The sequence below is a fragment of the Lampris incognitus genome, chromosome 9 (assembly GCF_029633865.1).
Source record: "Lampris incognitus isolate fLamInc1 chromosome 9, fLamInc1.hap2, whole genome shotgun sequence".
NCBI classification, from domain to species: domain Eukaryota; kingdom Metazoa; phylum Chordata; class Actinopteri; order Lampriformes; family Lampridae; genus Lampris; species Lampris incognitus.
In genome coordinates this window covers 28,759,297-28,773,278 of record NC_079219.1, presented here as the reverse complement: position 1 = coordinate 28,773,278, position 13,982 = coordinate 28,759,297, and the positions used below count along the sequence as shown (strand labels likewise).

Sequence of the window (13,982 nt, the reverse complement as noted above, 5' to 3'; positions counted from 1 at the left end):
CATAGTTTTAACGCTGACAGCTTTATTCATAACCATAGCTTTTCTCTGCCAACCTGCTGGGTGGAAAACAGTGCTGCAGATTTCCACACTTTTTTATTTTGACCACACACTGACATTTCACCCACAGTAGTCTTCATCAGAGCATACCTGTACATACCTTTTCAAAAGTTAAAAAAATAATAAATGAAAAAAAGAAAGATCACAAGTGTACATCCGCAGCTCAACACATCTTCACTGATATACCTGCAATACAAGTGCTTAGCTAGATAGTTTTACTCAGTCATATATCTCAAATGGACTTGCTCCAGACTACATTAATCAGAATCAGAATTAGAATCATATTTATTGGCCAAGTATGTTTACACACACAAGAAATCAGACTCCGGTTTATCGGCTCTCAATGAACTTACACAAAACAACAACGTTCAGGAATATACTTATAACCTAAGGAATAATCGTAATATATAAAATATATAACATGTATTAAATAATATAATACGATATAATAATAACTATTAATTAATACTAATATTATTATTATATATAATTGTGTGTGTATATATATATATATATATATATATATATATATATATATATATATATACACTACCGTTCAAAAGTTTGGGATCACCCAAACAATTTCGTGTTTTCCATGAAAAGTCACACTTATTCACCACCATATGTTGTGAAATGAATAGAAAATAGAGTCAAGACATTGACAAGGTTAGAAATAATGATTTGTATTTGAAATAAGATTTTTTTTACATCAAACTTTGCTTTCGTCAAAGAATCCTCCATTTGCAGCAATTACAGCATTGCAGACCTTTGGCATTCTAGCTGTTAATTTGTTGAGGTAATCTGGAGAAATTGCACCCCACGCTTCCAGAAGCAGCTCCCACAAGTTGGATTGGTTGGATGGGCACTTCTTTGAGCAGATTGAGTTTCTGGAGCATCACATTTGTGGGGTCAATTAAACGCTCAAAATGGCCAGAAAAAGAGAACTTTCATCTGAAACTCGACAGTCTATTCTTGTTCTTAGAAATGAAGGCTATTCCATGCGAGAAATTGCTAAGAAATTGAAGATTTCCTACACCGGTGTGTACTACTCCCTTCAGAGGACAGCACAAACAGGCTCTAACAGGTACTATTTAATGAAGATGCCAGTTGGGGACCTGTGAGGCGTCTGTTTCTCAAACTAGAGACTCTAATGTACTTATCTTCTTGCTCAGTTGTGCAACGCGGCCTCCCACTTCTTTTTCTACTCTGGTTAGAGCCTGTTTGTGCTGTCCTCTGAAGGGAGTAGTACACACCGGTGTAGGAAATCTTCAATTTCTTAGCAATTTCTCGCATGGAATAGCCTTCATTTCTAAGAACAAGAATAGACTGTCGAGTTTCAGATGAAAGTTCTCTTTTTCTGGCCATTTTGAGCGTTTAATTGACCCCACAAATGTGATGCTCCAGAAACTCAATCTGCTCAAAGAAGTGCCCATCCAACCAATCCAACTTGTGGGAGCTGCTTCTGGAAGCGTGGGGTGCAATTTCTCCAGATTACCTCAACAAATTAACAGCTAGAATGCCAAAGGTCTGCAATGCTGTAATTGCTGCAAATGGAGGATTCTTTGACGAAAGCAAAGTTTGATGTAAAAAAAATCTTATTTCAAATACAAATCATTATTTCTAACCTTGTCAATGTCTTGACTCTATTTTCTATTCATTTCACAACATATGGTGGTGAATAAGTGTGACTTTTCATGGAAAACACAAAATTGTTTGGGTGATCCCAAACTTTTGAACGGTAGTGTATATAGCGGGGGGGGGTTTCGGAAACTGTCAATGGTATTGATAAAAGTACTCAACAAATGAGCGGAAAGTAAATATAGATGTAGGAAAAAAGTTTTAATACATAGTAGCAGTACTGATACGTTATTCCTCCACGAGGGGAGGAATAAAGTATTCTGATTCTGATTCTTATATACCAAGCATCTCTCCTCCACACATGTCCAAGCCATCTCAATCTTACCTCTCTTGCTTTGTCTTCAAACCACCCAACCTGAGCTGACCCTCTAATATACTCATCCCTAATCCTGTCCTTCTTCGTCACTCCCAATGAAAATCTTAGCATCTTCAACTCTGCCACCTCCAGCTCCACCTCCTGTCTTTTCAACAGTGCCACTGTCTCCAAACCATAAAACATAGCTGGTCTCACAACCATCTTGTAAATCTTCCCTTTAACTCTTGCTTTACCCTTCGGTCGCAAATCACTCCTGACACTCTTCTCCACTCACTCCACCCTGCCTGCACTCTCTTCTTCACCTCTCTTCCACACTCCCCATTAATTTGAACAGTTGACCCCAAGTATTTAAACTCATATGCCTTTGTCACCTCTACTCCTTGCATCCTCACCATTCCACTGTCCTCTCATTCACGCGTAGGTATCCCGTCTTGCTCCTACTGACTTTCATTCCCCTTCTCTCCAGTGCATACCTCCACCTCTCCAGGCTCTCCTCAATCTGCACCCTACTCTCGCTAAAGATCACAATGTCATCTGCAAACATCATAGTCCACGGAGACTCCTGCCAGATCTCGTCCGTCAACCTGTCCATCACCACTGCAAACAAGAAAGGGCTCAGAGCCAATCCTTGATATAATCCCACCTCCACCTTGAACCCATCTGTCATTCCAACCACTGTCCAACCACCTCACCACTGTCACACTGCCCTCATACATATCCTGCGCCACTCCTACATACTTCTCTGCAACTCCCAACTTCCTCAAACAGTACCACAGTTCCTCTCTCAGCACCCTGTCATATACTTTCTCTAAATCCACAAAGACACAATGTAACTCCTTATCTATACTACTCAAACAACATTCTCAAAGCAAACATTGTATCTGTAGCGCTCTTTCGTGGCACTGCTGCTCGCTAATCATCTCTTCTCCTCTTAACCTAGCTTCTATTACTCTTTCCCATATCTTCATGCTGTGGTTGCTCAGCTTTATACCTCTGTAGTTGCTAAAGTTCTGCACATCACCCTTAATCCTGAAAATCGATACCACCTGAGCTACTACCGCCCCCAAAAAAGGCATCCTACATGACTAGGGAATGAGACAAAAGGGACAATTATGTCACATGTGAACAAACACTATCCGTAAATCTTACCGATAGAAGCTGTATGTGTGAAGGGGGAAAACCACCAGCAGTGCCGGAAAGATTATTCCGACCGTTATGTTACGGAATTGGTGACGTTTGGGTGGATGGCTGGCGGATTAATGAAGAGAAACTATGTCACGTTTAGATTAGGCTCTCATTTATCTAGACAGTTTTTCCTGTCAGTGTTTCCCATTTAAAGAGTGAACGACAGAAGGGAAAGACAAGTGATGGTCACACACTTATGAGAGATGCGGAGCTGCTGTTATGTGAAGCCCCATCACTCAGCTGACTCCGTGTTGTGTCACATGCACACTCTCTCCTATAGAGACTAGAGGCACTGTGAGCAGGTTATTGGATAAAAAGGGTTGTGTTTCTAATAGGTCCACATAGTATAAAAATAAAAAAAATAAAAAATAAAAAAAATTGATAGATCAAAACAATAAAGTAATCTACGTGAAAAATAGGCTTGGCATTGAGAAACTGCCATTGAAACATAACATCACATATTTCTTACTTAAAAAAACATTAATAAACCATAATAAAAGAATGTTGAATATTTTATTTTTGAAATTTATAGTAGAAAAAAGTTAACTTGAGCCCCATCCCTGTGAATACCAAACAACCAAACCTTTCAACAACCTCTGTTCACTCAAGGCCCCATTAGATCGACTATTTTTTTCCTTCCCAAGGCAGGATCGACTCAAGCAGGCTTAATGGTATTCTCTTTTCAGACAACAATGGACAAAAGTTGTCGTCTGCAAACAAAATTTGCTAATTTTTTTCAACTTCATAGCATTCAGACAGAAATTTCTATGCTGTAGTATTTAATCTGTGTAGGAACAAGACTCATTTGGTTACCACTGCATCCAAAGTGTTATTTTTCACTTTCAGAGCTAGAATGGCTCTGTCATACCCATGTCTTTTGCTGTTGTCTATTAAACACATCTCGCTTTTCCTTATCTTCCAAGCCTTCCCAATCACTGTTCCACTCCCTCTGCCGATCCAGAGAGGGCTGCAAACTATCACATATCTCCTCCGATACATGTGGAGTTGCCAGCCGCTTCTTTTCACCTGACAGTGAGGAGTTTCGCCAGGGGGACATAGCGCATGGGAGGATCAGGGTATTCCCCCCAGTTCCCCCTCCCCCCCAAACAGGCACCCCGACTGAACAGAGGAGGCGCTAGTGCAGCGACCAGGAGACATACCCACATCCGGCTTTCCACCCGCAGACACGGCCAATTGTGTCTGTAGGGACGCCCGACCAAGCCGGAGATAACACAGGGATTCGAATTGGCTATCCCTGTGTTGGTAGGCAACAGAATAGACCGCCATACCACCTGAACGCCCGTTGCTTTTCCTTATCTGTCAAAAGAAGTTTTTTATTCCCCTGGAATACCCCTTGTAGTAGAATCCTTTACTGAATTTTTCCCCTCTAAATGTCTTTTGGAGAACAGAGTCACCTGTGTTTATAAAGGATCCTTCCTTTATAAACACAGGTGACTCTGTTCTCAAATTTTCTTTTGTATTTTCTGAGAAGCAATGTCAACCAACCCCAATTCTTTTTTATAAGATGTGCTGACTGTTTCAAGTTGTAAAAGAAAAAACAAAAACAAAACCTTGACAAAACTCTCTCACCTTGACAGCGAGGCTTGGTTTCCTCTTGTCTGTAACCTATATGTTGCATGCTCCATCAAGACATATTGCTGTATAAGTTGAAATCCCCTACCCGGAATCTATGAAATCCTTGAACTGCATAAGTGTTGCCTCTCACCTTGACAGCTGGGTTTGGCTCTGTCCCATTCAGGCCTCTTGCTGTTTCCGAAAATGCACGTCAGTGTTGAATAACCCTGCAGCAGGTAGCCAGCCTCACAGTGGAAAGTCACCATAGATCCCAGCTTGTAATCAGTACCCAGTCTAGTGCCATTCATCACGTTACCCGGATCAAAACAAGCTTCTCGCAGTTTTGCTGCCAACCAAAAAGAACAAAACACTTAGAATGACAATTGTCCACAAGAAGAGCAAGTTTCTAATTAAGGGAAACTATGTAGAATGTTGTGTTTGATCAAACAAAGCTAGATCATTAAAAGGAAATACACATTGTTTGTTGGTGAAAATGATTAAAATGTCTACGGGTGAATCTGAGGCTGCTCTCACAGCTGGCATTCACATCAGAGGAAACAGATGTGTAGCATACTTCAAAAAGCGTAATCGCAAATTTAAATACATATCCAAATAAATCCCACTGGTGGAAAATCAGAAAATAAACTCTTTGTATTCACCTACATACATAATCTCATCTGTGAAAATGCATCAAAAAGTCCAACTTGCACAGGCCCCTGGAGTACCTTTGTATTCCAAATGAAAACCAGTGTAGCTGACGGAGCCATCGCTACGAAATGCCAAGTACATAAAGTTGGAGGTGCTCTCAACCTTCTCAGGAAGTTTGCTGTCTTGGAAACTGCCAATCAGATGGGTGTTGCTGTCTGGCCCATCATAGATGTACAGGAAATCATAGTTGGGCTCAATGCTGAAGCTGTGACAAATAAAACAGACAAATGAAAAACATAACAGTTATAACTTTCACCAAGATTTAACCGCCAGATTGAACAGACTGTTGAGAGATTTGGAGTGCTTTAAGGTTTAAATTGAGAGCGTGCATGGCAGCTCAAGAGGTGAGTCATGCCAGGCGATTTGCTTTGCATCTCAATACAAGAGATAAAAAAAAAGATATCTCCCCTAAGAGGTGAGAGAAGATTAAATTGTTGTGACACTGCGGTGGCACAAAATCTTCCCAGATGGCAATGGCAATGCAGTGTGAAAAGATTTTCTGATATTGTTACACTATATATCAAATCAGATGCCGCAGCGAGAGACAAAGAAGTGTTTGTTTTCAAAATAATGAGTCCTGGTTTCTGACAATAATGTAAATAGCTTGGAGATAATTGCATTTGAGTTGGATTGAGGTGACTCCAATCTAGAGTCATGCCATCCTTTCATTTGGTTTCCCCATGAGAAAAGACAGCATTGTGCTAACTATATTAGCTGTTGGCTTTGAAGGACAAAGATAAAAAAAACACATACTGCAGCTCCCTCGGAGAAGGTTAATGGAAGCTGACAGAACAACCACACCTAGGCTTCTTTTCCACCCTTTGTGAAATTAATATTCATCAACAATTAACAATGAATCTAGGCGACCCATAAAGAATGCATTCGGGCCATCTGTGATTTGCTGGCTCTGTCCTCCTGCTGCCAAAGATTCAGACTTGAAATTAACCATGTACAGCAGAGTCATAATCTTCTGCTATCATTCAAAATCTATTTTAACAGCCAAGTAAGTTTGCACAGACAAAGAATTTGACTCAATGGGTTGTTCCATGAGAAGCACATTGAATAAAACACTTTAAAGAAAGTCACTTTATTTTGTCATTGTATTCTTAGGACGAATTTGTTCTTTGCATTTAACTCTTCCTATTGTATAGGAGCAGTGGGCAGCTGCAGCGCCCGGGCACCAACTCCAGTTCTTCTTTCCATTGCCTTGGTCAGGGACACAGACAGGAATATTAACCCTAACATGCATGTCTTTATGATGATGGGAGGAAACTGGGGCCCCCGGAGGAAACCCACGCAGACACGCGAAGAACACGTAAACTCCACAGAGAAAAGACCTGGGACGGCCTGGGGTTCGAACCCAGGACCTTCTTGCTGTGAGTCAACAGTGCTAACCACTGGCCCACCGTGCTATAAAGTAGAATATCGACACTGAGTGGGTGGGGGAGATAATGAAATTTCCCTGTGTGCACGATTAATATCTACCAAGTTCAGATATGGAAAGGATTACAATTGGTTGGTCTATACTAAACAATTTTTACAACAGAGAATTTTGTGCTAGTAAGAGGCATAAACAGCAGTAAATACAGATTGAGGGAAAATTGTCTGAAGCATGTGTATTTCAAAAGCGCATACATTTTCAACCCAGCCCAGGGGATGCACAAGCTAGTGCATTCTTCATGCCGGTCCCAAGCCCGGATAAATGGGGAGGGTTGCACCAGGAAGGGGATCTGGTGTAAAATCTTTGCCAAATCAAATATCATTCATTCATCCATCCATCTTCAGCCACTTCTCCGGGGTAGGGTCACGGTGGCAGCAAGCTAAGTAGGGCACTCCAGATGTTCCTCTCCCCAGCAACACCCTGCAGCTCCTCCTTGGGGATCCCAAGGCATTCCCAGGGCAAATTGGACATGTAGTCCCTCCAGCGAGTTCTGGGTCTACCCCGGGGTCTCCTCCCTGCTGGCCGTGCCCGGAAAACCTCCAAAGGAAGGCGCCCAGGAGGCATCCTAATCAGATGCTTGAACCACCTCAACTGGCTCCTTTCAATGCAAAGAAGCAGCGGCTCTACTGCGAGTTCCCTCCGGATGTCTGAGCTCCTCACCCTATCTCTAAGGCTGAGCCCAGACACCCTACGGGGGAAATTCATTTCAGACGCTTGTATCCGCGATCTCACCCTTTAGGTCACTACCCAAAGCTCATGACCATGAGGGTGAGGGTTGGAATGAAGATTGACTGGTAAATTGAGAGCTTTGCCTTCTGGCTCAGCTCCCTCTTCACCACAACGGTCCGGTACAATGTCTGCATTACTGCTGTTGCTGCACCAATCCGCCTGTCAATCTCTCGCTCCATCCTACCCCTACTCGTGAACAAGACCCCGAGATACTTGAACTCCTTCACTTGAGGCAACAACTCATTCCAAACCCGGAGGGAGCAATCCACCATTTTCCGGTTGAGAACCATGGCCTCAGACTTGGAGGTGCTGACTGTCATCCCAGCCATTTCAAACTCAGCTGCAAACCGCCCCAGTGCGCGCTGGAGGTCACGTTCTGATGAAGTCAACAAAACCACATTATCTGCAAAGAGCAGAGATGCCATTCTGATTCCCATTCTGGTTCCTAAAATGGACACACCTCACCTTGGCTGCGCCTTGAGATCCTGTCCATGAATATCACAAACAGAATCAGAGACAAGGGACAACCTTGGTGGAGTCCAACATCCACCGAAAATGTGTTTGACTTTGCACCGAGAATGGGGACACAGCTCTCACTTTGGTTATACAAGGACCGGATGGCTTGTAGCAACCACCCCAGTACCCCATACTTCCGCAGTACCCCCCACAGACTGCCCCGGGGTACACGGTCTTAAGCCTTCTCCAAGTCCACAAAACACATGTAGACTGGCTGGTCAAACTCCCATGCTCCCCTCAGCACTTCCGCAAGGGTAAAGAGTTGGTCTATTGTTCCAAAGCCAGGACGGAATCTGCATTGTTCCTCCTGGATCTGAGGTTTGACAATCAGTCGGAGCCTCCTTTCCAGCACTCTAGAGTAGACTTTCCCAGGGTAGCTGAGCAATAACTGGAGCAATAACTGGAGCACAACCTCCGGTCCCCCTTTTTAAATATGGGAACCACCACCCCAGTCTGCCACTTCACAGGTACTGTCCCCGACTTCCACGCGACACTGAAGAGGCGTGTCAACCAAGACAGCCCAACAATGTCCAGAGCCTCCAGCATCTCTGGGTGAATCTCATCCACACCCAGTGACTCTCCATCTAGGGGTTTCTTAACTACCTCAGAGACCTCTGCCAGGGATATGGGTGGGGCTTCCCCTGAGTCATCAGACTCTACCTCTTCCACTGAGGATGTGTAATCCAGGTTCAGGAGCTCCTCAAAGTGTTCTTTCCACTGCTTGACAACATCCTCAGTCCAGGTCAACAGTCCCCCCCCCCCCCGGCTGAACACAGCCTGAGTCAAGCCCTGCTTCCCCTTCCTGAGTCGCCAGATGGTTTACCAGAACTTATTTAAGGCCAACTGAAAGTCCTCTCACATAGCCTCGCCGAACTCCTCCCACACCCGAGTTTTTGCTGACGGCTTCCCTCACCGCCGGTGCCCACCAGCGGGTACTTAGATTGTCGTGTCTACAGGCATCAATGACCTTATGACCACAGCTCCTGCCTGCTGCATCTACAATAGAGGCTTTGAACATGGCCCACTCAGACTCCATGTCCCCAGCCTCCCTCGGGATACACAAGAACTTCTTCTGGAGGTGGGAGTTGAAGACCTCACAGACAGGGGCCTCCGCGAGACGTTCCAGTTCACCCTCACAACATGTTTGGGTTTGCCAGGTCTGTCCGGTAGCCTTCCCCACCATCAGGAAGGGTAGGAGTGTGGAGGTGAGAGTCAGAACTTTGAATGTTGGCACTATGACTGGTAAAAGGAGAAAGCTGACTGATATGATGGAGAGAAGGAAGGTAGATATACTGTGTTTGCAAGAGACCAGGAAGTGGAGTAAGGCCAGGAGTATCGGAGCTGGGTTCAAACTCTTCTATTCTACCATGGTGTGGATGGGAGGGGAAAAGGGGTAGGGGTATGAAGGTGGAAGGAGTACTTTGAGGGGCTGATGAATGAAGAAAATGAGAGAGACAGAAGGTTGGATGATGTAGGGATAGTGACTCAGGAAGTGCGCTGGATTAGCAAGGATGAAGTGAGAGCAGCTATGAAGAGGATCAAGAGTAGAAAGGCAGTTGGTCCAGATGACATTCGTGTGGAGGCATGGAGATGTTTAGGAGAGATGGCAGTGAGAGGATGCCCGAGGGATGGCGAAGAAGAAATGTACTGTTACTGATTTTCAAGAATAAGGGTGATGTGTAGATCTGTAATAACTACAGAGGAATAAAGTTGATGAGCCGCAGCACGAAAATATGGGAAAGAGTAGTGGAAGCTACGTTAAGAGGAGAGATGATGATTAGCGAGCAGCAGTATGATTTCATGCCACGAAAGAGCACTACAAATGTGATGTTTGCTTTGAGAATGTTGATGGAGAAGTACAGAGAGGCTCAGAAGGAGTTACAAAAGAAGAAGGAAGTCAGATGGAGTTAAGGAGTTGTTTCTTTGTGGATTTAGAGAAAGCATATGACAGGGTGCCAAGAAAGGAGGTGTGGTATTGTATGAAGAAGTCGGGAGTGGCAGAGAAGTATGTAAGAGTGGTGCAGGATATGTATGAGGGAAGTGTGACAGTGGTGAGGTGAGCAGTAAGAATGACGGTTGGGTTCAAGGTGGAGGTGGGATTATATCAAGGATCGGCTCTGAGCCCTTTCTTGTTTGCAATGGTGATAGACAGGTTGATGGACGAGATCAGGCAGGAGTCTACGATGTCTGCAGATGAAATTGAGACACGTAGTGAGAGTAGGGAACAGGTTGAGGAGAGCCTGGAGAGGTGGAGGTATGCACTGGAGAGAAGAGGAATAAAAGTCAGTAGGAGCAAGATGGAATACCTATGCGTGAGTGAGAGGAAGGTCAGTGGAATGGTAAGGATGCAAGGAGCAGAGGTGACGAAGGTGGATGAGTTTAAATACTTGGGGTCAACTGTCTAAAGTAACAGGGAGTATGAAAGAGAGATGAAGGAGAGAGTGCAGGCAGGGTTGAGTGGGTGGAGAAGAGTGTCAGGAGTGATTTGAGACAGAAGGGTACCAGCAAGAGTGGAAGGGAAGGTTTACAAGAAGGTAGTGAGATCAACTATGTTGTATGGTTTGGAGATGGTGGCACTGACAAAAAGATAGGAGGCGGGGCTGACTCAAAACAGCATACATTTAGCTACTAAAAACCAGCTATACCGTCTATGGCTTTACAAAGTCCACTAATGACAATGATGGTGCAGCCGTGCTGTGAGAGAAAGGGTGGTGTAGATCAGAGTATTGATGCAGGCCACAGCATGGGAGAAGAAGCTATTTTTATATTGGTTTATACTGGCTGCTTTAGTTTTTACTGTCTGTTATCCGTTCCTTGAAATGGAGAGTTTTGGAACATGTGATGGCACCAGAGCTGAGAAGGGTTGAAAATGATTTTGCCTTTCTAAACCTGAAGTAGTTTAAGTCTTGGAGGATGAGCAACTTGCAGCTGGCAGTCTTGTGGGTTACGTTTGCTCTGTCACATATCAGCCTGCAATCTATTCATGTTTGTAATCTTATTTCACAAAATACCTGGCAATGTAGTAGGAGTCCCTATCACCCTCCACTGCCGGACATAAGCTCAAGTATTCTGTGGACAATGTGGACAACGTGGCTCAGTACTCTGAATTATAGCTGGTTCCAAAACAGAAAACAGGCATTTCCACTGCAAAAGCCAACCTTCTATGCACCCACTGAGAATTGATTTCATTCTGTTTCAGCGAGTATACAGGTTTGAGTTAAGTTTTATCTCTTTAGATCACTTAACCATACGCTAAAGACACATTACTTTTCCCCCAACCATCTCTAGTAGGTTTGCTCTGACCCAATGGCCGTATTCTTCAGAAAATTTAGCCAGATATGTATGTTGAAATACTTTTGCTCGGAATAACAATCAACATTATTTCTTGTTTGCAAATGATGATTCACAAAACAACCTTACAAAACTGAATTTAAAAAAAATGTATATATGGAAAATAGACCAGTCTTTAGAATGTTTATTTTTTTGTAACTCTTCAAGCTTACTCTATGAAGACCGAAGGCTTTTGATTATTTTTTTTTATTAACAGGAATAAATGAAACTGAGCATATCAGTGACAGAAACAAGACTTCACTCCAAAAACAACATAGTATTTTCTATTACCTGATGAAAGCTAGGGAAAGGACATAGTCAGAATGGACAGCAATGAGCCAATCACAGTCTTTGCTGTGCGGATATGGGTGTGGGTAGTTTGGAGATAGGATAAATCCCGAAGATCCTGTCACATTCCCACCACATGGAGCTTGAGAGAATAAAATACACATCATGGAAAATATTAATACAATAATTATAGGGAATATTACATGATATCAATATATATCACCATAACTGCTTATATATGCAAAATACCATATTTAGGAATCAAGCTGAGGGTTCATCACATTGAACCGTTTGGTAATATAATCTATAATGACATATAATGTCGTAATATATTATCGTAATATAATCTATAATATACTATCGTAATATAATATTGAATCCACACACACACACACACTCACACACTCATACACACACACACACACACACTCTAATACCAAGGCTGTTGCTCCCTATAATGTACAGACAGACACTGTTAATTATTATGGAGACAGAAGAAACCTGCATTAGTATAGGACTTTGGCAGTTGTATTCTAACTATCTTATAATGAGTTGTGTGATCTTTTAATGACATTGCAAAACCTACAAGTGTTAAATGCTTGCCTGGCCAGAGCAGAATTTAGTTAAACCAAAGCAGCTGGCAACAACTCAAGCACATTTAACGTAGGTTCCCGAGGAACTACTCAGGGTAATTATTCCTAATTGTATTGTTAAGTGATTAGTTGTTAAGCTGTAATAAGACGTGTCATGTGACCTAAGTGTGCTCTGTCTTTGCCTCAAATATATCATGAGTGTCTTGTGTTTATCCCACACTTATCTTGAAGACATTGATGAAAATTGGTCTTTGCTACAGCCAGTGAATAGAAAACCAGCTACTCACCCTACCACATACTACAATCTCTCTCTCTCTCTCATGTCTCATTTTTTATTCTTTACTCTATTTTCTTTCCTTCAACCTGTATACCTCGCACTTCCCCTATCTCTTTCTCTACTGCACTCACAATGCCTCTCTCTGTTCTTTGATTTCTTCTCCCTTTCCATCTCCCATCTTCTCCCTTCTCCTCTCTCTCTCTCTCTCTCTCTCTCTCTCTCTCTCTCTCTCTCTCTCTCTCTCTCTCTCTCTCTCTCTCTCTCTCTCTCTCTCTCTCTCTCTCTCGCTCTCTCTCTCTCTCTCACTCTCTCTCACCTATGCAGCTTGGCGGACTAGGCTGCCAGTAATATCTATTTTCCACTTGGATGCAGGTGATTCTGCTCTCCCCCTGCAATTCATAGCCTGGATCACATGAGAAGGTCACTGAGTCGCCGGGCTCCCGCCCTTCCCCGCTGCGGCTGCCATTCATGGGCATACCTGGATCTCTACAGGCTGTTGCAAGAGAGCCTGAGGGGAAACACACACATATGCACATGCATACAGTAAATGTGGATATAATCATGCCCACATAGATGTAGATGAGCAAATACCAAGACACACACATGCATATATTAAATATGCATATGCACTCCAATGGATGCAGATGAGCACATACACATAAGAACAAACACACACATGCAAAAACAGGCAAGAAAAGGTTATACGCATCTGTTAAGCACCAGTTCTAGATCAAACTTAGTTCTACAGGAAAACAGATTTCCACCTGATCTCAGCAGGTAAAATCCTGCTGTGTTTTCCCAATGCATTTTCTAAACAACAGCTGTGGAATAAACTTAACAATCCAGAGAACAAAAACACTAATTCAAGACACCAAGAGACACGTATCTGCTGTTTGCAGCAGCAATGAATAGAAATTCGATATTTGTCAGCAATAAGGAGACAAGTTTAACCTTCAAAATACAGATGCGCTTTATCTCACAATACTGCATACAGCTGTAGAGATGAAACTGCACCTATGACCTGAAAAAAAAAAGAAAAAAATTCCCTGGGTGCTGTCCACCGAGCAGTCTCATATTCCCTGGAGAAGCTCTCCACCTTTTGGAAGAAACTGTATTGTCAGCGCCACTTCTAAATATCACTAGCCTTAGGTTAGCCAGAAAATTAAGTTTGCTTCTCCGGAATCAACACTACACACTTGGAGGCGCAATAAACCTCGTATAAATTATTTTCACAAGGAACCCCTGTGACTTTAAACCAAGCATAAATAAATGAATGAACACTAACAACATCATATAAGGCTAAACTAAGGTGGTGTAATGGAACCGTGT

At 43.0% G+C, this 13,982-nt stretch overlaps 1 protein-coding gene across 1 annotated transcript in view; it reads right to left on the bottom strand.

The window, feature by feature from the left end:
* LOC130118211 (CUB and sushi domain-containing protein 3-like) overlaps positions 1–13,982 on the bottom strand; it is a 473,370-nt gene that overhangs the window by 241,083 nt on the left and 218,305 nt on the right. The window contains 4 exon segments of the mRNA XM_056286604.1: positions 4,923–5,117; positions 5,497–5,684; positions 11,787–11,925; positions 12,970–13,161. Of these exon segments, the coding sequence (XP_056142579.1) occupies positions 4,923–5,117; positions 5,497–5,684; positions 11,787–11,925; positions 12,970–13,161 (714 nt within the window).